This window comes from Budorcas taxicolor, chromosome 5 (genome assembly GCF_023091745.1).
Source record: "Budorcas taxicolor isolate Tak-1 chromosome 5, Takin1.1, whole genome shotgun sequence".
Classification (NCBI taxonomy): domain Eukaryota; kingdom Metazoa; phylum Chordata; class Mammalia; order Artiodactyla; family Bovidae; genus Budorcas; species Budorcas taxicolor.
This window is the reverse complement of record NC_068914.1, coordinates 96,242,914-96,267,167: the sequence shown is the minus strand read 5'-3', so window position 1 is coordinate 96,267,167 and position 24,254 is coordinate 96,242,914. Positions and strand designations below refer to the sequence as shown.

The 24,254-nt window shown below is 38.8% G+C and overlaps 1 protein-coding gene across 1 annotated transcript; it reads left to right on the top strand.

Moving 5' to 3' along the window:
• The first annotated feature begins 18,228 nt into the window (after positions 1-18,228).
• On the top strand, positions 18,229-19,031 carry LOC128048139 (PRELI domain-containing protein 1, mitochondrial-like). The gene is made up of 3 exons (XM_052640572.1): positions 18,229-18,258; positions 18,369-18,885; positions 18,919-19,031. The coding sequence occupies exons 1-3, from the start codon at positions 18,229-18,231 to the stop codon at positions 19,029-19,031; spliced, it is 660 nt and encodes a 219-aa protein (XP_052496532.1).
• Positions 19,032-24,254: the final 5,223 nt, after the last annotated feature.

Sequence of the window (24,254 nt, the reverse complement as noted above, 5' to 3'; positions counted from 1 at the left end):
AGTAAAGCACAGTTATTGTTTAAGAGCTACCTATGAAATTATTAATTGCAGCTAAGTCTCAATTAATTTGATAACCATGAATTTCAAGTTAGAAAAGGCAGCATGATTCTTTCCAAATCCCTCTAGAAATGGTAACATTTACATTCGTGATTCTTGGAAACAAGGACATCACTCTTAGTCCCTACTCATTCTTCATGAGTCTCTACTTCCTAGCCAGTAAAGTCAAATATCTCTGGTGTGGTACCCAAGAGCCCTTATATAATAGGGCTCCAATCAATAACTATCTTTCTGAATGTATCACCATCTATAAAGTTCCAGAACTCTATTGCCCAGATAAACTGGGGTGACTTACTACTCCAAACATGCCATAAACCTCCACAACTCCCTACATTTCATTATGCTGTTTTACTCTTTCCACAGCTACAAAATATCAATGACTTCAAATCTGGCTGTGCATCAGAATAATCTGGGGAGGTCTAACACACACATTAAATAGCCCCATTGCAAGATCTGAGGTAGAGGCTAGGGATTGTCACTACTCTCATGCAATTCTCATGCAGTCAGATTGGTCCCTAAACCAAGAATGGAAACCACTGTGTGAAATGAACCCATTAACAATCTGCTCATCCTTCAAGATCCAAGGGATATCTCTTAATCACTACTCCTTCTTGCTGAAATTCATTACTTTCTCACTTACACTATGTTTATATTTTTTCTACATGCCAAGCAGTGATCTAAATGCTTTCATACACATTACCTCACTCAATCCTCACAAGCACCAAAAATCAACATCGCTTAGATAGGGTTCCTTCCTGTTTGCATCATTTTGCTCCTGCGCCTCATGTGGACATGTGACGTCTGCTTCTCACTCAAGAGAAATGGGAATGTGGCAGCATGAGCAGGAAGTCAGTAAAATCAATAGTATCAGCCTGCCTGATGTGACTTGCTGCTGGATTCCTTACCTGCACATCAGCCCTTATTTCTGCAGTGAGTAACTCCTGTGATTCACAATGTTGACCTTAGCCTGATCCAGTGACTTTAGCTTCTGCAGGGGGAAATCTGGTGGACTGACTTCGCCTTCAGGCCAGCCTGCAGCTCCATTTGTAATAGAGCCCACCCGCAGGTTGTAAGTCTCAATACAGTTGTGCTCTGACCTGGTGTACAGAGCTTTGTACAATGTTTTGCTAGGAGGTCAGTACATGTTTTCCCAAGTCTCTTCCTGAGGAAACATCAACTCATAGGAGACTATCCCAATTAGATAACTTCAAACCCTGAACAAACCCTGAAGATAAAAATAAGGGGAAATAACTGCAAGAAATGTCCAGCTTTAAAATCCTACCAACAGTTGATTTTACCATTTGACTAGATTCTTATTTTTTCTGGCCTAAGTGACAGCAATTTCTCTTTATTATCACTTCTTATGCAATAAAATCAGTAATACTATATAATTCACTGAAGCCACAGCAATCATTTTTTACATAGAATCATGTAATTTATTTCTTCCATGGTCCCTCAAAACAATTCTTGGAACACAATATTTCTTTTTTTTTTCCTGTCTCATTTTCTTAACTTTTTTTCCTCTGTGACTATGAGCCTCCATAATTACTTGTGTTGTCTCAGTTGCTCTGTCTTGACTACTTTCTACATTTCTAACTAGATGCTAATCCATTTCTCTTCATTGCCTGAGAGAAAAATCAGCTTGACTCCGAACTTTACTCTCTTCTTCTGACTATAGAATACATAAAACCTGTGAACAGCTATCAAAGAACATAAAAAACTATATACAATCCAAACTGAGCTACTGTTAACAGTAATATGTCTTTCCCTCTAGGTTTTGATATATCTATATATAAATAACTATATTTTTAAAATGAAGATAACACTATACAAGGTTTTTACTGTTATTAAATTATATATGTCAAATTTTGTGCATGTCTCATGTTCTTTGGGAAAGGAGACTTAATATTTAATAAACAAATTATCTTTAATGCCTATAATATTTTACTAGACACTACTATGATAAATTGGTTTTCAAACAATTGAATGTTTAGGATACTTTTCATCATCTACTATTACAAACAACACTATGAGCAACACTATGTCAGTCAGTTCAGTCGCTCAGTCATGTCCGACTCTTCATGACCCAGATTGACTGCAGCACGCCTGGCTTTTCTGTCCATCAGCAGCTCCCGGAGTTCACCCAAACTCATGATAGTGAAATGGAACCAATATTTGAATGTTTATATGTTTATTGGGAATCTGTGTTCCTTCCTTTGTAAATTTTCTGCTACCCTCTAAGAGTGTTTTTGGGGTTTTCCCTTAATGGCTTGTATTAATAAAACATTCGTTATGTTTTTAAGCTATTACCTCATTACATCTCATAAATAATTTTTGAAGTCTGCTTAACTGACCAAAGTTTTAAAGTATCATATAGTCATATTCATTATTCCATAACTTTACACTTTAAACTTATCTCCACCTTCTGAATGATATAATAATCAATAGATTTGATAAGGGTTGCAATCAATATTCTATCTTAGAGCAATGTTATTTTTAATTTTTTTCCTTTTATTACTATTTCCTTAAGTTTTAACAATCAAATTCAGTTCAGTTGCTCAGTCATGTCCAACTCTGTGACCCAATGAACTGCAGCACGCCAGGCCTCCCTGTCCATCACCAACTCCCAGAGTCTACCCAAACCTATGTCCATCGAGTCAGGGATACCATCCAACCATCTCATCCTCTGTCATCCCCTTTTCCTCCTGCCTTCAATCTTTCCCAGCATCAGGCTTTTTTCAAATGAGTCAGTTCTTCACATCAGTGATATTGGAGTTTCAGCTTCAACATCAGTCCATCCAATGAACACCCAAGACTGATCTCCTTTAGGATGGACTGCTTTGGATCTCCTCGCAGTCCAAGGGACTCTCAAGAGTCTTCTCCAACACCACAGTTCAAAGTCATCAATTCTTCAGCGCTCAGCTTTCTTCACAGTCCAACTCTCACATCCATACATGACTACTGGAAAAACCATAGCCTTGACCAGACGGACCTTTGTTGGCAAAGTAATGTCTCTGCTTTTTAATATGCCGTCTAGGTTGGTCATAACTTTCCTTCCAAGGAGTAAGTGTCTTTTAATTTCATGGCTGCAGTCACCATCTGCAGTGATTTTGGAGCCCAGAAAAATAGTCAGCCACTGTTTCCACTGTTTCCCCATTTATTTGCCATGAAGAGATGGAACCAGATGCAATGATCTTAGTTTTCTGAATGTTGAGCTTTAAACCAACTTTTTCACTCTCTTCTTTCACTTTCATCAAGAGGCTCTTTAGTTCTTCACTTTCTCACCTAAGGGTGGTGTCATCTGCATATCTGAGGTTACTGATATTTCTCCCAGCAATCTTGATTTCAGCTTGTGTTTCCTCCAGCCCAGTGTTCATCATGATGTACTCTGCATAGAAGTTAAATAAGCAGGGGGACAATAAACAGACTTTTCTATACAATATACAGACAATATACAACGTACTCCTTTACCATTTGGAACCAGTCTGTTGTTCCACATCCTGTTCTAACTGTTGCTTCCTGACCTGCATATAGGTTTCTCAAGAGGCAGGTCAGGTGGTCTGGTATTCCCATCTCTCTCAGAATTTTCCACAGTTTATTGTGGTCCACACAGTCAAAGGCTTTGGCATAGTCAATAAAGCAGAAATTGATGCTTTTCTGGAACTCTCTTGCTTTTCCAGTGATCCAGCAGATGTTGACAATTTGATCTCTGGTTCCTCTGCCATTTCTAAAACCAGCTTGAACATCTGGAAGTTCACGGTTCAGGTATTGCTGAAGCCTGGCTGGGAGAATTTAAAGCATTACTTTACTAGCGTGTGAAATGAGTGCAATAGTGCAGTAGTTTGAGCATTCTTTGGCATTGCCTTTCTTTGGGATTGGAATGAAAACTGACCTTTTCCAGTCCTGTGGCCACTGATGAGTTTCCAAATTTGCTGGCATATTGAGTGTAGCACTTTCACAGCGTCATCTTTCAGGATTTGAAATAGCTCAGCTGGAATTCCATCATCTCCACTAGCTTTGTTTGTAGTGATGCTTTCTAAGGCCCACTTGACTTCACATTCCAGGGTCAGGCTCTAAGTGTGTGATCACAACATCGTGATTATCTGGGTCATGAAGATTTTTTTGTACAGTTCTGTGTATTCTTGCCACCTCTTTTTAATATCGTTTGCTTCTGTTAGGTCCTTACCATTTCTGTCCTTTATTGAGCCTATCTTTGCATGAAATGTTCCCTTGATTTCTCTAATTTTCTTGAAGATATCTCTAGTCTTTCCCATTCTATTGTTTCCTCTATCTCTTTGCATTGATCACTGAAGAAGGCTTTCTTATATCTCCTTGCTATTCTTTGGAACTCTGCATTCAAATGGGTATATCTTTCTTTTTATCCTCTGCTTTTCACTTCTCTTCTTTTCACAGCTATTTGTAAGGCCTCCTCAAACAGCCATTTTGCTTTTTTGCATTTTTTTCCCATGTTAATGGTCTTAATCCCTGTCTCCTGTATAATGTCATGAACCTCCATCCATAGTTCATCAGATACTCTGTCTATCAGATCTAGTCCCTTAAATCTATTTCTCACTTCCACTGTATAGTCACAAGGGATTTGATTTAGGTCATCCTGAATGGTCTAGTGGTTTTCTCCACTTTCTTCAAATTCAGTCTGAATTTGGCAATAAGGAGTTCATGATCTGAGCCACAGTCAGCTCCCAGTCCTGTTTTTGCCGGCTGATAGAGCTTCTCCATCTTTGGCTGCAAAAAATATAATCAATCTGATTTCGGTGTTGACCATCTGGTGATGTCCATGTGTAGAGTCTTCTTTTGTGTTGTTGGAAGAAGGTGTTTGCTATGACCAGTGTGTTTTCTTGGCAGAACTCTATTAGCCCTTGCCCTGCTTCATTCTGTACCCCAAGGCCAAATTTGCCTGTTACTCCAGGTGTTTCTTGACTTCCTACTTTTGCATTCCAGTTCTCTATAATGAAAAGGACATCTTTTGGGGGTGTTAGTTCTAGAAGTTCTTGTAGGTCTTCATAGAACCGTTCAGCTTCAGCTTCTTCAGCACTACTAGTCGGGGCATAGATTTGGATTACCGTGATATTCAATGGTTTGCCTTGGAAACGAACAGAGATCATTCTGTCATTTTTGAGACTGTATCCAAGTACTGCATTTCAGACTTTTTTGTTGACTATGATGGCTACTCCATTTCTTCTAAGGGATTCCTGCCTGCAGTAGTAGATATAATGGTCATCTGAGTTAAATTCACCCATTCCAGTCCATCTTAGTTCACTGATTCCTAGAATGTCGATGTTCACTCTTGTCATCTCTTGTTTGACCACTTCCAATTTGCCCTGAATCAAAGATAATGCAGCACACATGTTATTCCCCTATGTGATTTCTTCTTCATTCTTTAACATCTCTCCTCACAAGGATAAAAAATGACATTGTTCTTTCTTCATATCATAAGGTTTAACCCATTGTTGGCTACCTGACAGTTACATAAATTGCAAAGCACTTCTGATATATAACCATTCAGCAGTAGTATTTAAATATGAGTCATATTCTTGGTTTAGACAGGATGAAAGAAAGTATCACATGAAATCCACTAACTACATGAAATCCAGTAACTACATGAAATCCACTCATAGTCTTTTAAATGAAACTAATTTGGAATCTGTGAACACTTCATCTCTAATAATCATCACTGTTATGTCTGATCGGCTCATTTAGAAATTTTGTGACTGAATCCAGGAATGCATTCCTACATTCAGTAACTACTAATCAGATAGCACTCTTAGCAAGATTCTGCACTAATTGCTGAAAATAACACAGAAGAAACAGATGTGGTTGCAGCATTCCTGAAACTTGCATTCTAGTGGGGAAGAGCAATGGCAAACAAATTATACCAATAAAAAAGTAATTACAATTTTAATAAGTGTTATGAAGAAGTGCAAAGCGCTACAAGAGCTTGTAATTAGGGTTCTTTGAGGAACTACTCTCAGAGAGGAGCACTGAAGTAATGGAAATAATTAGCCAGTAGAGTAGACAACTTTGGAGTTGGTTGAGTGGCTCACAAAATTCACAAAGAACTCTATACTGCCACATCTGTTTTACACAGGCTTAGCTCACAGCCTGAGCTGATTAAAGTAGGCATGGACATTTGATCCAAGGTGAGGCAATTCTGGGGACTAACCCTAAGAAAGGAGAATCAGTGCCTCTCCAGTCATAGAAGAGTCAGCACAGGAGGTAGAACCAGCACTTCGCTGTGGCTGTCCTTTGCATTGGGAGGGAAGACATTGTAGGAAAAGAAAATAAAGGCTATATGAGAGATTTAGGGACATGAGAGGCAGAGACAAAAGGGAATCCAAGCAATATTTAAGTTTCTTGAGGCAGTTGTCACCAAGACCTGGATCACTCCTGCCTTTCATACAGGTATGGGAGATGCTGCAGTGTGCTTCCAATAAATTCCACGTTTGCCAAAGCTTGCAGAATATGATTTATTTTTTCATTTCAACCCAAAGCATGCTAAGTTACAAAAGCAGGTAAAATGGAAGAAAGTGTATTCCAGACAGAGAAGACAAGACACCAAGGCTCAACGCAGACAAAAAGTTGACACCTTGAAAGAATTCTTCGGGATGAAGAGAGAAATCATCTGAGCTGAGACAAGGTAGGAGGAGTTGGAATCCTGGGGGGCCTTATGGACCACCTACAGAGTCTGGGATATAGCCTATGAGAAATATTCATACCGTTCCTCCTGAAGCAGAAAAGGAAACAAACAAACACAAAAGGCAATTCAATGACTTAAAAACATGTTCCTCCTAGGTAGTTTTAAATACTTTCAGCAAACAGTTTTGAGCACCTATTATATGCCAGGTGCTGCAGAAGTGCAGCAGGACAGTAAGGGGAAGGATAAGTATGGAAGGATGAGAGTTTGACTTCCCAGAGAACATTTATATATATATATATATATATATATATATATATACATATATATATATATGTATATATATATATAACACTTTGCTGTACATCTGAAGCTAACACAATACTGTAAATTATCTATACTTCAATTTTTTAATGGTTAAAAAAGAAATTTAAAGTACATTTTTCAATAATTTTGAAGCAATAAAACATTTGTAAAGACTTTGATTAATAACCTTAAAGCTATGATTCTCAACTGGGGAAAACCCCAGTCCTACTCCCCAGGGACATTCAGCAATGTCTGGATATATTTTTGGTTGTCAGGCCTGGGGTAGGGGAACTGCTTGTATCAAATAGGTTGAGATTAGTGATGTTGCTAAAATCCTGCAGTGCAGAGGACAGGCTACCCACAACAAAGAATTACCCATCTTCAAGAGTTGAGAAACCCTGCCTTGCAGTAAGCAAGGTGATCAGTTCAGTTCAGTTCAGTCGCTCAGTAGTGTCCAACTCTTTGCGACTCCATGAATTGCAGCATGCCAGGCCTCCCTGTCCATCACCAACTCCCGGAGTTCACTCAGACTCACGTCCATCGAGTCAGTGATGCCATCCAGCCATCTCATCCTCTGTCGTCCCTTTCTCCTCCTGCCCCCAATCCCTCCCAGCATCAGAGTCTTTTCCAATGAGTCAACTCTTTGCATGAGGTGGCCAAAGTACTGGAGTTTCAGCTTCAACATCATACCTTCCAAAGAAATCCCAGGGCTGATCTCCTTCAGAATGGACTGGTTGGATCTCCTTGCAGTCCAAGGGACTCTCAAGAGTCTTCTGCAACACCACAGTTTAAAAGCATCAATTCTTCGGCACTCAGCCTTCTTCACAGTCCAACTCTCACATCCATACATGACCACTGGAAAAACCATAGCCTTGACTAGATGGACCTTAGTCAGCAAAGTAACATCTCTGCTTTTGAATACACTGTCTAGGTTGGTCATAACTTTTCTTCCAAGGAGTAAGTGTCTTTTAATTTCATGGCTGCAATCACCATCTACAGTGATTTTGGAGCCCCCCAAAATAAAGTCTGACACTGTTTCCACTGTTTCCCCATCTATTTCCCATGGAGTGATGGGACCGGATGCCATGAGCAAAGCTATTATACATGAAGTAGCCAAAAGTGGAGATTTCATTCAGGCTTGTTCTATCAGGCGTTAAAATTTGCCTACGCCTCGGGAACACTGAAGCAGGCCATCTGTTGAATTCTAGAAACTTACTAACGGGGGCCATAGGACAGAAAGATATGAAGATGAATAGATAACAATCAATCCTAAGATACCAATAAACATATGATCATGTAAAACAATGAAGTGACTATCTGATGTGAGAGTTGAATCATAAGAAAGTCTGGGTGCCAAAGAATGATGTTTTCAAACTGTGATGCTGGAGAAGACTTTTGAGAGTTCTTTGAACTGCAAGGAGAAGAAGTCAATCAATCCTAAGGGAAACTAAATCTGAATATCCATTGGAAGGACTGATGCTGAAGCTGAAACTCCAATACTTTGACCTCCTAATGGGAAAAGCCAACTCACTGGAAAAGACCCTGATGTTGGGAAAGATTGAGGGCAGGAGGAGAAGGGGGTGACAGAGGATGAAATGGCTGGATGGCATCACTGACTCAATGGACATGAGTTTGAGCAAATTCCAGGAGATAGTGAAGGACAGGGAAGCCTGTTGTGCTGCAATCCATGGGGTCACAAAGAGTCAGATACAACTGAGCAACGACAATCTAACCCAGACTAGGGGATCAGGTAACACTTTCTAGGGGAAATATGTCTTAATAGCCACCTGAGAAGATAAAAGCAGGAGTAGAATCAGTATCAGAAGAATGACAAGGACTAAGCAAAGCAAAGTTGAAGTAGACAATGGGGTAAAGATTGCAGGTAGAAGGAACCTGAAATATGAAGATCTAGGGCTGCCATCTATGGGGTCGCACAGAGTCAGACACGACTGAAGCGACAGCAGCAGCAGAGCTGTCAGAGTGCATGGAATGTCCGTGGGGCTCAGGTTCTCAGGAAATCTGAGGCAGAAAACCGAGGAGGAGCAAGGCTAGCCAACAGAATGGTGAAGGGGTAAGTCCTTGCTGTCCTTACTCCAGGGGCAGGAACTCAAACTGAAAGCAATGAGGCCGCAGTGTGTGTGCGCCCATGCTCAGTCATGTCTGACTCTTTGTCTCCCCAAGGACTGTGGCCTGCTAGGCTCCTTTGTCCACGGGATTTTCCAGGCAAGAATACTGGAGTGGGTTGCATTTCCTATTCCAGGGGATCTTCCCAACCCAGGGAGCAAACCTGCATCTCTTGCATCTTCTGCATTGGCAGGTGGGTTTTTTTTTTTTTTACCACTAGTACCACTTGGGAAGCCCTAATGTAGCAGCAGTCCAGCTAACAAAGCAGGGCTGTGACTTGGTATACTGTGAAGTAGGAAGCAGTGGCATTTTTAGGTTAATTCTGACTTAATATGCTTCAAGTCTATTTCTATGTATGTGCCTGAAGTGCCCGAGTTCTGTATTTCACTGTGCCTGTATATTGACAGTGTGATAAATCAGGGATAATGTTATTTGGCATGTTTCACAACCAGTCAGTTTGACTGACACAAGGAATCAACCTTACATATTTTAAAACCTCTTAAATTTACTTTGGTCGTAAGGCTGGATACATGAAACATTCATCTCCGTTTTTGTTCCTTGACAAACATTTCTTTAATTTTATAGACATGTTAGTCTGCAACATATACCCTTCACCCAGAGAACAGACGGCAAGCTGCACAGATTCTGTAACTAGTGGTAGTTTAGTCGCTAAGTCATGTCCAACTCTTGTGATTCCATGGACTGTAGCCCGCCAGGCTCCTCTGTCCATGAGATTTTCCAGGCAAGAATACTGGAGTGGGTTGCCATTTCCTTCTCCAGGGGATCTTCCCAACCCAGGAATCGAACCCAGGTCTCCTGCATTGCAGGGAGATTCTTTCCCAACTGAGCTACAAGAGAACCCCAACATATACCTTTCAACTAGAGAACAGACAGTAAGCTGCACAGATTCTGTAACTAGAAGACTTACTAAAGACACTGGTTGAGAGATGAAAGAACAAATAAGCCTACTGGAAAATCTCAGGTAGAGAGCAAAACAATTGGATACCAGCTGCCAGAGAATTATCTATGTTTCTAAGGCAACTCCCAACATAGCTTGTTGTCTTCAGTAGTTATTATACATCAGAAACTTTTTTGGCTTTTTTTCTTTCATTAAAGGTCTTTTATTCTTTGAAATAATCTAGATCTCCAGCTAAACAAAAAAAGCTACTATTTTCCTGACCAACTGCCTAGTAAAGGAACAAAGGAAAACAATAATCTGTTTCTTTTCTGAAAGTGTTAGTTGCTCAGTCATGTCCGACTCTGCAACTCCATGGACTGTACTGTCTGAACCAGTTTTAATTCAGTTTCTCTTCTGAGACTGGAACAGTGAGGATGGTGTTACACAGATAGACACTTCAGAGACTGGGAACAGAAGGCATGAGGCAAATTTAGAGTTAAAGTAAGGTCAAGGTCAGCGGCCAGAGGCCAATAATTACAGAGGTGCTGGAAATCAAGGCTAAGTAAGGTCAACCATCAGCAGGAGAGTCAAGATCCCACTTACAGAAAGAGTCTTATAATGGCACAAAGCATCTTCAATTTAATTCAACAGACTGATGGAGTGCCTAATCCTCCCAGGGCCCTAAGCATAGCCATGCCTCCAGCTGGAGCAAGGGTCAGCCTGAGCTAGTCAGGCCACAGACTGCTTGTACCAGAAGGTGCTGTGCTGTGCTTAGTTGTTCATTCGTGTCCAACTTTTGGTGAGACACAGTATAAATGTGGTCCATGAGAACTGTGTACCATCACAGATGGTGTCCAAGCACAGCGAGAATAGACCTAGCAAAAGAGTTGCACTAGATTATAACAAAAGTTCTCTCCCTTTATTCTAAATTTAAATAATCAACATAGGACTTTTCTTCCCAAAAGAAAGGTATTTTGGAAGAAACTTTCTCAAGCCAGCATACTTCTTAAGGCTGGGGCTAATTCAAAAAGTAAAAGTTTAAAAGCTGACTGATTTGTGTGTATGCCCATGGGAATCACCAGACAAGAATATTGGAGTGGGTCACCATGTCCTTCTCTAGGGGATCTCTTGACTCAGGGATCAAACCCACGTCTCTTGCATCTCCTGAATTGGCAGGTGGATTCTGTACCACTGTGAAAAGCCAGCTGATAATAGGGTATCCAAATTGGTCAAGGGAGGTAATGGACAAATAAGAGCCCAGATAAACCAAGTAATATTTCAGTTTCTACCCTCAACTAAAATACTGGTTAATGCCAGATAAAGCTTAAGATTTACGAAAAGGACCAGGGGGTTTTAACGGCACAGTCTTCATAGGTAAGTTTTGTTTCTGTTTTAGCTCATGATTTAAAGGTGTATTGAAAATAATTACACTTAACACTAGATTATGAATTTCCTCAGCCACCTACAAAAGCACACAGGGACAAAAGATATATAGTAGAGAAAAAAAACACCATCTGATTCATTCAACCAAAGAGCTTCTCCCACATGGAGGAACTTGCTCTTTATTTTGAGGGGGGTCAAATGCGATGGCACACCACTCCAGTACTCTTGCCTGGAAAATCCCATGGATGGAGGAGCCTGTTAGGCTGCAGTCCATGGGGTCGCGAAGAGTCGGACACAACTGAGTAACTTCACTTTCACTTTTCACTTTCATGCATTGGAGAAGGAAATGGCAACCCACTCCAGTGTTCTTGCCTGGAGAATCCCAGGGACAGGGGAGCCTGGTGGGCTGCCACCTATGGGGTTGCACAGAGTTGGACACGACTGAAGCGACTTAGCAGCAGCAGCAAATGCTCAATATCAACTGCAACCAAGAGTCTGTATTCTAAAGGCAGATGCAATTTCTACATAGCGTGTTCCTGATTTTTTTTAAGTTGAACTCTTTTGTTCTTGAAAATGTCAGGTACAAATCCTCTGAAATGTCTGACATCTTCAACCTCCAAACAATGGGTTATATAAATGTGTATGAAGAATAAGAAGCCAAGTTAAGAACCTGAGTTTATTCAGGTCTGTGAGACTGTTATAATGAGCCCATTTAAAGAATTCTCATGTCAAGGCCAAGTGCACTCAATGCAATACTTTCAATAAATCAAATGAAAACACATATTCTAGGATAGAAAAAGTCAGATGTGACTCATTTTTTCAAAAACCTCAAAGCATGAGGAGCCCCAAATATTTTATGATGTTTTAATTTCATCAAAAATGAAAAATACAAAGTAGCAGCCACAAACTGAACATTAGGAAAACCCAAATAGCTATTCAACATTGAAGCAGATGTTCTCTCTCTTTGAAATGCCCTGCACAAATCAGATTTAAACCTCAGATGGTAAAGAATCCACCTGCAATGCAGGAGACCCGGGCTCAATCCCTGGGTTGGGAAGATTCCCTGGAGGAGGGCATGGCAACCCAGTCCAGTATTCTTGCCTGGAGAATTCCCATGGACAGAGGAGCCTGGCGGGCTGCAGTCTCTGGGGTTGCAAAGAGTTGGACAAGACTGAACAACTAAGCACAGCAGCACTGTTACTGAAGACATCTCTTTGATGAATTTTCGCTTGATATTTGAACTACAGTAGCCCCAGGTTTATCATGTGGCTGCAACTGATGTTGAATAAACTGGAGAGTAGATGAGTGGCCATATGCACGGAGAAGCTGAGCAGGTCTACAGAGGGAAGAATCTCCCAGACATTCAGGGGAGTGTTACGATTAATCACCACATGGAGAGACACTAACGGCCTGCTGCCTTTGTATTACTGTATGTTTATTAGGTCGTATAGGAGACCAGGGACAAATTTCCCAACAAACTTTCCTCACTAAAAGCACATAAGGAAGAAGACGGCAATACGAAAAGTTATTTCAGAAAAATCTTTTCTATCTGTAACTACAAGTCTGAGCTCCCTGAGTCAGATAAATTATTTGCTAAATTACTTTACATCATTATTTCCTTAAAACAAAGTTCAGTTCAGTCACTCAGTTGTGTCTGACTCTTTGCAACCCCATGGACCAGGCTTCCCTGTTCATCACCCATTCCCAGAGTTTACTCAGCTCATGTCCATCGAATCAGTGATGCCATCAGACCATCTCATTCTCTGTTGGCCCCTTCTGTTGCTTTCAATCTTTCCCAGCATCAGGGAATGGTGAGTCAGTTCTTCACATCAGATGGCCAAGTATTGGAGTTTCAGCTTCAACATCAGTCCTTCCAATGAATATTCAGGAATGATTTCCTTTAGGATAGACAGGTTGGATCTCCTTGCAGTCCAAGGGACTCTCAAGTCTTCTCCAACAGCACAGTTCAGAAGCATCAACTCTTCGACACTCAGCTTTCTTTATGGTCTAACTCTCACAACCATACATGACTACTGGAAAAACCATAGATTTGACTAGAAGGACCATTGTTGGCAAAGTAATGTCTCTGCTTTTTAATATGCTGTCTAGGTTGGTGATAGCTTTTCTTCCAAGAAGCAAGTGTGTTTTAATTTCATGGCTGCAGTCACCATCTGCAGTGATTTTGAGCCCAAGAAAATAAAGTCTTTCACTGTTTCCCCATCTATTTGCCATGAAGTGACTGGACCAGATGCCATGATCTTAGTTTTCTGAATGTTCAGTTTTAAGCCAAGATTCCCTTGTGGTTCAGATGGTAGAGTCTGCCTGCGATGTGGGAGACCTAAATTCAGTTCCTGGGTTGGGATGATCCCCTGGAGAAGGAAATGACAACCCACTCCAGTATTCTTGTCTGGAAAATCCCATGGACAGAGGAGCCTGAGAAGCTACAGTCCATGGTTTCACAAAGAGTCATACACAATTGAGCGACTTCAGTTTCACTTTTGCTTTCTGCCATAAGGGTCATGTCATCTGCATATCTGAGGTTATTGGTATTTCTCCCAGCAATCTTGATTCCAGCTTGTGCTTCATCCAAAACACAGATGGGTTACAGTAATTCCCCATTATCCACGGTTTCATTTTCTGTTGATTTCCAAAATCAGTAAGTAGAATATTCCAGACATAAATAAGTCATAAATTCCAAACTGCATGTCATGCTCAGTAGCATGATGAAATCTCACAATGTCCTGCTCAGACCTGCCTGAATATAAACCTTTGCTTTGTCCAGTATATGTAAATCAACATTATCAGATCAGCTATCAGGGGATCACAGTACTTGTGTTCAGATCATCTTTGTTTTACTTAATAACAGTTTCAAAGCACCAGAGTAGTGATGCTGCAATTCAGAGATCCCAAAGAGAAGCTGTAGAGTGCTTCCTACAAATGAAAAGGTGGAAGCTCTTGACTTAACAAGAAAAAAAATTATGTACCTATGCTGTTAAGATCTATGGTAGGAATGAATCTTCCATTGGTGAAATTCAGAAGGAGGAAAAAAATTCACTCTAGTTCTGCTATCACATCTCAAACTGCAAAAGTTAAGGCCACAGTACATAAGTGCTTGGATAAGATGGAAAAGGAATTACATTTGTACATTAATTTTCATCACAGTATATTGCTATAATTGTTTTCTTTTATCATTAGTTATTATTTTAATCTCTTATTGTGCATCATGTATAAATTGAACTTCATCATTGGTGTGTATGCGTAGGAAAAGAAAAAATATATACATACAGTTTGGTACTATCCTTGGTTTCATGCATCTGCTTGGGGTCTTAGAATGTATCCCCCATGGATTAGAGGGGGTTATTAGGAAGCAGTTGAACTCTAGATATTGGGGAAATTGTTATTTAGGAAAATCCAGAATTGCAGAAAAAGCAACATAAAGACTTTAGAAAACTGTATTTCTCATTTTATTCTGCTTGAAATAGTCTAGAGTTAGAGTAATTTGTAAAATACAGAAGTAACTCCAAGGATCATAAAGGTAAGCCTGTTTCTGAAGACGAATTGAGAAATTAGCTGATGTTAATTCTAAGGAAAGGAGGACTAAAAGATGCGTGCCTGAAAATATTGAAAGGATCATTACACAGAAGGAATAGTCATGTGATGCCTTGTTATCTGTTTTCAACTGGTTGCAATTATGCAGATATTATTACTTCTAATTACGGAAGTAGATTCATATAAATACAGATGAACAAATATAAAAATATATACAGACATGAGAAAAATTTTGAAACAAGTTCAAATGATTTGATATTTCAAAAAATGAAACTGCTGATTGTGGCAATACATTAAAAAAGCTGAAGACTGGTCAGAAGTATTGCATTGAGTTGGCCAAAAATTTCAGTTGGGAAAGCAAAATGAACTTTCTGCCCAACCTGACAGAACAGTCATGCTCTGATTAATGGTTACAGTATATGACCTCCAAGAATTTTTCACTTCTGAAATTTTGAGTTAATTGGTTAACATGGAAAGAGCAAATGTTCAGCATTAATAATAATACTGGAAAAATAATACATACTTGGCTAATAGGTGATTCTAGAGGCACTTAATAATTTATGTAGTGATGCAGATTATGAGGGGTAGGTGATGCTTTAAAAGATCAGAGTTTTTATAAACCAGTGCCTTCTCATTATTCATTGAATAATTTCTTCCCTAGAAAAGCCACATGACTTCATGAGAATTCCACTTTAAATTAATTCTACATTTCAGTCAATAAAGAATTACTTCAGCCTTGAACTTCAGAATGACATGGAGTGGCAGGCATCTCCTGCTTGAAAAAGATTCTTATTTAAGTGGTTTTCTGAGAAATATTTCAAGGCATTTTCAGTAAGACTGAAATCTGGTCAAGCGGTGTTTCAGTGTTGCTATATTCAGAACTGAATCATATATATGGAGTCATTTGTCAAAATAGACGGACAAGTTTGCTTTATTTTTATAGTAAGACAAAAGAAAGTAGCATTTTCTACATATTTTCTACCCATTGTTATTTCTTTGGGATATAAAATTTATATTACTGAGACTAAAGTCATTTTGATATAGGTTAAAATGAATCATTTTTATAGAACTAGGTTTTAAAGCTCATTACGCCCAAAGATTTCCATTATGATCTAATTTGAAATGAAAGTAAAGAGAAATAATAATTTTATTCTTCTAAAATAAGAAGTCACTGTGCTTCAATAAAATATCACAAAACACAGTTATAGAGAAGTAACAAACTGGCTAAAAAGCACAACTCACGAACAATTATCAGCCATGTGAGAATCTATTATTAGTTCATAGAAAATCATCCTTGTCTATGAGGGATAACTTGTTGTTTTCTCATACCTAGGTGATATATAGTTTCCCGCCTTAAAAACAGTCCACAAAGCAACTTTATCTGGAGTATTACCAAACTTAGAAGTAAGATACACAGTGTATATTTATATATTACATATAGACTATCTAAAATGCAAAGAAAGCTACCATTATGTTGAACTTAGGACCAAGTACAGAAATGGTGTATAAGTCAAAAGGAATTAAGAATGATGAAGTAGTCTACTTAAAGTAGTAGCTGGTGGTGCCTGGGTAAACAGTAGAGAATAAACAGAAATTTCATAAATAGAAAAAAGTCAAATGATAAACTGAGAAAGCAACTGGCTGAGCTGACATTGTAAATCTTGGGCGCCTAAGATAGCGGCAGCCTAATCGTGTCCACAGCAGTTGTAGCACTGACAGAAATACAGGAGTATCTTTACTGTGGCACAGGCCATTCAGAGAGACTTACTAAAGTGTAAATATATTCAAGTTTTTATTTACAGTATTCTTAACACATTTTACCTAGGTCCCCTTGCTTACTCTGTAACACTATCTCTTAGCGGGGGAAAAAAGCATATGGAGATTCCAAATATGCCCAAGAGCTTAGGCACCCCCAGATTCTGGCTCCCAATATCCAAAGCCCCACATTTCTCATCACCTTATAGGGTCAGGACAACTGACATAGAGACCTCAAAATATCACATCATGAAGCATTGTGCCTCTATGATCCATCTTTGATTTATCAATAAGAATAGGCTCTTTAGCACAGAAATTGTCCCTGTGAGAATTTGATATAAGAGAAGCCATATATGAGACATTAAAAAAAAAAAATCCCCTCAACAAGGACTTACTATATAGCATAGGGAACTGTACTCAATATCTTGTAAAAACCCATGATAGAAAAGAATCTGAAAAAGAATACACACACACATAATTGAATCACTCTGGTATACACCTAAAATGAACACAACATTGTAAATCAAGTGTACTTCAATTTTAAAAAACCCCCTCAAGGGAGTATCCTTTGAGGAAGAAACTACCAATTTTCCAAAGAGAGTATCTCAGCACTTGGAAATACAACCTTATTACTGAAGTGTCCCAGTGTGTCCAGAGGCACAAGCAATCATTTGCTAACTCTATAAAGCACTTTGCTGCTAGCACTCACATAAACAATCCATAAAATAAGGTTCTATAAAAATATACAACATCTGACATACCAACATACCTTGTGGAAAGATTCCAGGATGTTCCTATTAATAAAATAGATATAAAGTTGCCTAAACCCATTTTGAAACAGGAAAAATTAAAGTGTTAGCTGCTCAGTTGTGTCTGACTCTTTGCAACCCCATGGACTGTCCGTTCTCAACCCCATTCTCTGTCGTAGAATTCTCCAAGCAAGAATACTGGAGTAGGCAGCCATTCCCTTTTTCTGGGTATATTCTCAACCCAGGGATAGAACTAGGTCTCTTGCATTGCAGACAGAGTTGCTACCATCTGAACCACGAGGGAAGCCCATTTCCTAAGATCATAATTCCTTCACTAACACTACAGTAGAATGGTGGTGTTCAAATAACCAGAGAATTCATTGTATTAAAAAAAGTTTGTATTCCACTTTGAGGACATTAAAAGTAATATCAACCTATACTTTGAAATAAATATATTCAGAGTCCAGATTAAAAGTCCAGATTCTCTTAGAAAAATGAAACTTTACCTAAGCAACAACAAAGTCAGCCTTGAAAACTGGCAATTCCAGTACTGATCAATACGAATACAAAATCCCAGAGCATCTTCACAGGTAGTGTCACTGCAGGTCTAATATACTAGATGAATAGACTTTTTTTCCTATGCTTATTAACATAGTGTAATTATTTGATATTTGATATTCTATAGCATATTTTTGTCCAAGTTTTTAAGAAATTGTTCTCAATTTTTCTTTTTATCAAAAAATATACAGCTCCTCATGGCGGCGGTGGCAGCGGCAGCTGGTTGGGTGCGGCGCTGAAGCGACGGAGCTGCTGCTAGCCTGGCGGCTGAGCGTCAAGCTCCAGCCCGGCCTCCGCGTGCCCCTCTACGCACCGCTGATGCTGCTCGGGCGCTGAGCCCGCCCCGGCCGGGACGGCGGTGAAGTATTTCCTGGGCCAGAGCGTGCTCCGGAGTTCCTGGGGCCAAGTGTTCCCTGCCTTCTGGGAACACTATAGCAAGCATGTCTTGACGGGAGACATAGTGCACCGAGAGGTGACCTCTGACCAGAAGCTCCTGTCCCGCCGACTCCTGACCAAGACGAACAGGATGCCCCGCTGGGCTGAGCGACTGGTTCCTGCCAATGTTGCTCACTCAGTGTACATCCTGGAGGATTCTACTGTGGACCCACAAAACCAGACCATGACCACCTTCACCTGGAACATCAACCGCGCCCGGCTGATGGTGGTGGAGGAACGATGTGTTTACCGTGTGAACTCTGATAACAGCGGCTGGACCGAAATCCGCCGGGAAGCCTGGGTCTCCTCTAGCTTATTTGGCGCCTCCAGAGCTGTCCAGGAATTTGCTCTCGCGCGGTTCAAAAGCAGCGTGGCCAAGACTATGAAGGATTTTGAATACATCTTGGCCAAGCTGCAAGGTGAGGCCCCTCCCAAAACCCTTGTTGAAACAGCCAAGGAAGTCAAGGAGAAGGCCAAGGGGATGGCACTGGCAGCTCCCGAGAAGGCCAAGGACCTGGCCAGCAAGGCAGCCACCAAGAAGCAGCAGCAGCAGCAGTTCGTGTAGCCAGCCCAGGCCCCGAAGCAGCAGTCTAGCAGACTACCAGCTCCAGTCCCTGTGCCCCCTCCTCCTGTACTTTATTATTAGAAGCCAGCTTCTAGCCCTCTCGACTGTCTGGGTGGTGGGCTGAGGGTAGGTGCCCTGTTTGGCATCTCCAGCACAGCCAGCCAGTTACCCATGTCTGAGCCGGGCCTCCTTACTCCTGCATCAGGTGGCTGAGGACAGAGGCCCAGTGACTTGCCCAGGGTCACTGCATCCAGGTGAAGTGGTCGTAAATGCTAGACTGTAAGCTCCATGAGGGAAGGGACCGTTGTTTTATCCTCTGATGTGTCCCAAGTATCTGAAACAAAATCTTGCGTGTAACAGGCACTCAATAAATACTTGATGAATTCAAAAATATATACATATATATACATATTTGGTTTCTATAGCTTTTTCTAAATGGTTAGATTCAAGTTCAGAAATACCTCTGAAAGATGAATGGGATTCATTATAGTACTTATACCAAAGTAATATTCTTGGTAGTAATTCTACCAGGAATTTTCATTAATGATACAATTTCTTAAAAGTTTATGACTTATGTGAGAATTCTGTACTCTGATAAAATAAGATCAGAAGTCCAAAAAAATTCAAGTCAGAAATCTCTTAAGGATAACTGGTTATAAATCTTTCTGTGATATCCAAGTTGACTTGATTAGAGCTACTATCTTTGTTTACGTAACTTGAATCTTATTTCACTTAAAAACTCGATTCGTGGTTAAATGAGATATGTAACCTAAGACGATTGCCTGGCCAAAGGCAGCTCTGAGAATGACAGTCACATTTTAGAAGGTGTTTCATTTCCTTCAGGCAAACACAAAGAAATTTCAACAGCTGTTAAGTTACAGTGGTCAAAGTTCTGCAATTTCAAAATCCAAGCTGCTAGTCTAGAAAAACTAAAGACTTGAATTTTATCTCCCAGAGGTATTTCATCAGGTAAGTCATATTGTGATCATAGCCTGCAGTCCTATCTTCCCTCTTACTTCCCACACAGATTCCTCATCCTTCTCTGAGCCCCCTTTCAGCCCTGACACGTTTCCTCCCATTACAAATCCTTCACTCATTCATTACACATCCTCTGTCTCCGGCTTTCACCAACCTTCTCAGGCTGACACATATTTATGCATTTTCTAGTAATTTTACTTTTTCTTTAGCGCTCAGATGGACTTGTCTCTATCATTTCTTCTGCTGTTTATATACCCGTGCACATGCTTTGTCTTTATTTGTCTGTGAATAGGTAAGATTTTATTAAATACTCATTGTGTTCAGATTTTCATTAGACAAATGTGTTTTTCTTTTAGTTGATGACTTCCTTGAGAGCACAATGATCTAACTCACTTTGATAGTTTCTTGGTGACTAAATAGTATCTGGCATGTAATAAATGCACAACACATATTTGTTGAATGAATGAATGATATATAGATTATCAGGAAACTAAGTGGAAAGAAAAAAACCAATGGGAATTTGATATTATTTCTGAAAGTAACTTGTCTTCAATATCTGATACATATAAATACTTTGAAAAACTATAATATGTAAAGTGTTTAAGAAAAATATGTTAGGACACATGTATTCCTATGTCAACATAATTGACCTAAAAAACTGAAATTTCTTCATTTTTAAAAGAATTCATTTACAAAGTTTATTTAAATTTTAAGAATATATATATATTGCAAAGAAAGAAAGTGCTTTATCTATCTTTGACCCAAATGTCCCCAAGGCATGAACATTGTAGAGGAGTATTTGCTACAGTGTTTCATAGTTTTAGAATAGCATATCTTTGTTAGGAAACAAACACAAGAGTGGTTTTACTGAAGTAACATCTATTTTGAGACAAGACATTTGCAGAGTTAGGAAATAACACATAGGCCATAGCTACTACACAAACACAAATAGCCTAATAATTTATTAAAATGGCATGCTAACATGTTTTTTCCCTGAATCCTCTATTAGTGTGGCTGTCACTTTTATCTATAGCTGATTTTCACTTCTTTTTATAGCTCTAATGTTTCAAGTCAGGAAAAAACTTATTGATTTTCTCAGCATTAACCTTCCAGTGAACTAGTTATAACTTTACAATATATTATCAAGCAGATAGATCTTTTTTTTTCTAACAGGTAACACTCAGTTTCCTCTAAACACTCCTATAGATGCACATTTGCAAAAACATTTTAATTTCATGTATGGGGTTGATTATTATATATAACATATTTCAAAATAGCAAGAAAATGTTTCATTTATGACTCACACTTTAGTTTATTTCCCAAGAAATGCCTTTCAAAACTATCAATATTTATAAAAGCATTATCCGTAAAAATTAAAAATTTTGTATATAGTAGAAACTATAATGAGTTATGGCACTTTAAAAGAAATTTCATATGCATTATCATTTTTTACCTCTATACCAATCCAGTGTAGGAAAATGAACACCTATCACTCCTATTTTAAGATACCCTAATATCTCAAGGTTAATGTATTTCACCCAAGGGCATTCAGCTCAAACCCTAAATTCTCCTGACTCCAAATCTTCTCCTTTTTTCACCACTCTGTAAAGTAGCTTAGGCACCATTGCAAATTAGTTTTACAGTTTGCATATCCTACAGATGCAGTCTTCTCTCATATCCACTGTGAACTTATAAACAATTTATTTGGGGAAGTAGACATGTTCATCATGAGTAATCAGCTAAGTAGTCATTTTGTTTGGTAATTTAATATCCAATCTTGTGTCCTGTTGATTTTATTTTATTAACATCCAAATATCATGACCAGACTTGATTTAGTAAGTAAATGACTTCCTATTATACAGACAGCCAGTACAGTAATGATACACAAATGCAACTCACAATATGAAAAAATAGAGACTATAGTGAAATTGTTCAGTCGTGTCCAACTCTTTGCAACCCCATGGACCCTACCCGGCTCCTCTGTCCATGGAATTTTCCAGGCCAGAGTACTGGAGTGGCTTGCTATTTCCTTCTCCAGGGGAAATTCCCAACACTGGGATCAAATCCAGGTCTCCCACATTGCAGGCAGATGCTTTACCATCTGAGCCACAGGGGAAGCCCATTAGAGACTATAGAAGATATTAAACACATTTTCCAGTGACTTGTTAACTTGTATTATAAAATTATACAACAGTATGATTTGGTAATTTGATAAGAAAGGTATTCACAGAAGTCTGTGACTGAAAAAAAATTTTAAGTACTTCAATAAGCCATCATCTATTTGCTATGATACTGTGAAAAAAAATACAAATAAACCAAACTGTAAGATATAGAAAAGAACTTTTTCCTCAAATATTTTTTCATATGAACTCACAAATGTATAGATTACTGATCTAGTAGGTTATATTAGCTTCTACAAGTCCTTATATCAAATGCTACTAGGAATTTTTACAATGATTAATGAGAGGAAAAGAATATTACTATGAAACAGAAATCATAGTAATGAAAATTGATTAACTCTGGGTCATGCACTTGCAACAAGAGTAATATCATCCCACAGGGGTGTGAAAATTGCTTCATGGGAACCATGAAAAAACTATGGAAAACTCTTACCTTCTTTATCTACAAAAATCACAGATACATATACAGCACATAAATACATACAAAATTTCAAGGGGTGAGAATCAATTAGGAAAAAAACAATCTAAAAATCTCCTTAGAGAGCAAAAGTAGAAAGAGTTGAAAAACACTGCTCTAGGTAAATAAGAATTACCATATTCTGCAGTAAGTCAAAAAAAAATTCAAAACTCCTTTGATATCCTTTAATTGTTGCTAGGTGATTACAATCAGTCATAGGAATACATTATAGAAATTCCCCAAAGTGAGTTATGAAATGCTTGTTGATAACTGCAGTGTTTAGCATATACACCTGGAAATAACTGAACATTTTTAAATTAATGAATGGTTCACAGTCAAAAGATAACAAATGTTTCATAATTTTCATCTTTTTTTTAAGCACATAACTATGCAATAATGATATAACTTCACTCAGTGAGTATCAAAACCACCAACACCAGAAAACTATATCCACCTAAAATAGTAAGATTCACTCTTCTCTTAGCAGACTTGCTTTGAGTTTATTACAAAAACAAAAAATTTCTGAAAGCAGGGAAAGAAGCTACAGTAAAATTTTCCTTTCATAGCCCAAATAAATAATAAATATGAAAGCATACTAGAAATAATATGTAGGATTACTTCATCTGTTTTAAATTTAAATATTCAGAATTTCCCTAATTCTATACCTCTAAGTATAAAGGTAGTATGCCTCCAACACTGAATATTCAATGGAAGGATGGATGCTAAAGCTAAAACTCCAATAATTTGGTCACCTGATGAGAACAAACTCGTTGGAAAAGACCCTGATGCTGGGAACGATTGAAGGCAAAAGGAGAAAGGGGTGACAAAGGATGAGATGGTTATACAGCATCATCAACTCAATGGACATGAATTTGCACAAACTCCAGGAGACAGTGAAAGATAGGGAAGCCTGGCACGCCGCAGTCCATGGGGTCACAAAGAGTCAGAAACGACTTAGCAACTGACAAACAATAGCTCCAAGCACATCAGAAATGAAAGCAAAATCCAGTCTCTTAAAATAGAGGAAATATAGAGGGAAAGACTTCTTACATGTCATTTTTAAACTGTATTTTTGAAAGTCAATAATTAATTCTGGAATATTACACCCACCACCATTAAAATAGGAAGAAAAGACTAAGCATACTTGCTATCACCATTAATTTCTCAAACCCTTTTATAGCTTCTGTTCAGTGTTTTGAAACATGAAATCTTTTAAAGAAAAGACCCTATTATAATTTCATTTATGCTACATACTCTTAGGAACAGGTGATGCCTGAATACTTGAATTCATCTTCATAGAGCTTTTGAAGCACTATGTTAATGCTCATAAAGCATTAACAAAAAAAAATCACACAAATAATTCATTGAGTACAATTATAACAAGAGATGTAAAGGAAACAAGGTGCCATGTGACCAAATCACAGAGAAACTAGAAAGGTAAGGAAAGCTTTCTGGGGGAGATACTGGACATCAATGAAGGCTTGTAGTTAGCTAGACAAATAAAGCAACAAAAATGTGAAAAGCACAGAGAGGAAAATGTGGCAAAAAAGAGCACAGGGCCTTCAAGAAAGTGCAAAAGAGAATATGTCTGGATCACGTTGAATTAGA

Bases quoted from the DNA above. Each gene is read 5' to 3' on its own strand.
- LOC128048139 (XM_052640572.1), top strand. From the start codon at position 18,229: ATGGCGGCGGTGGCAGCGGCAGCTGGTTGG. The intron at 18,259-18,368 runs GTGCGGCGCTGA...TCGGGCGCTGAG, and splicing joins TGGCAGCGGCAGCTGGTTGG to CCCGCCCCGGCCGGGACGGC. The intron at 18,886-18,918 runs GTGAGGCCCCTC...TTGTTGAAACAG, and splicing joins CATCTTGGCCAAGCTGCAAG to CCAAGGAAGTCAAGGAGAAG.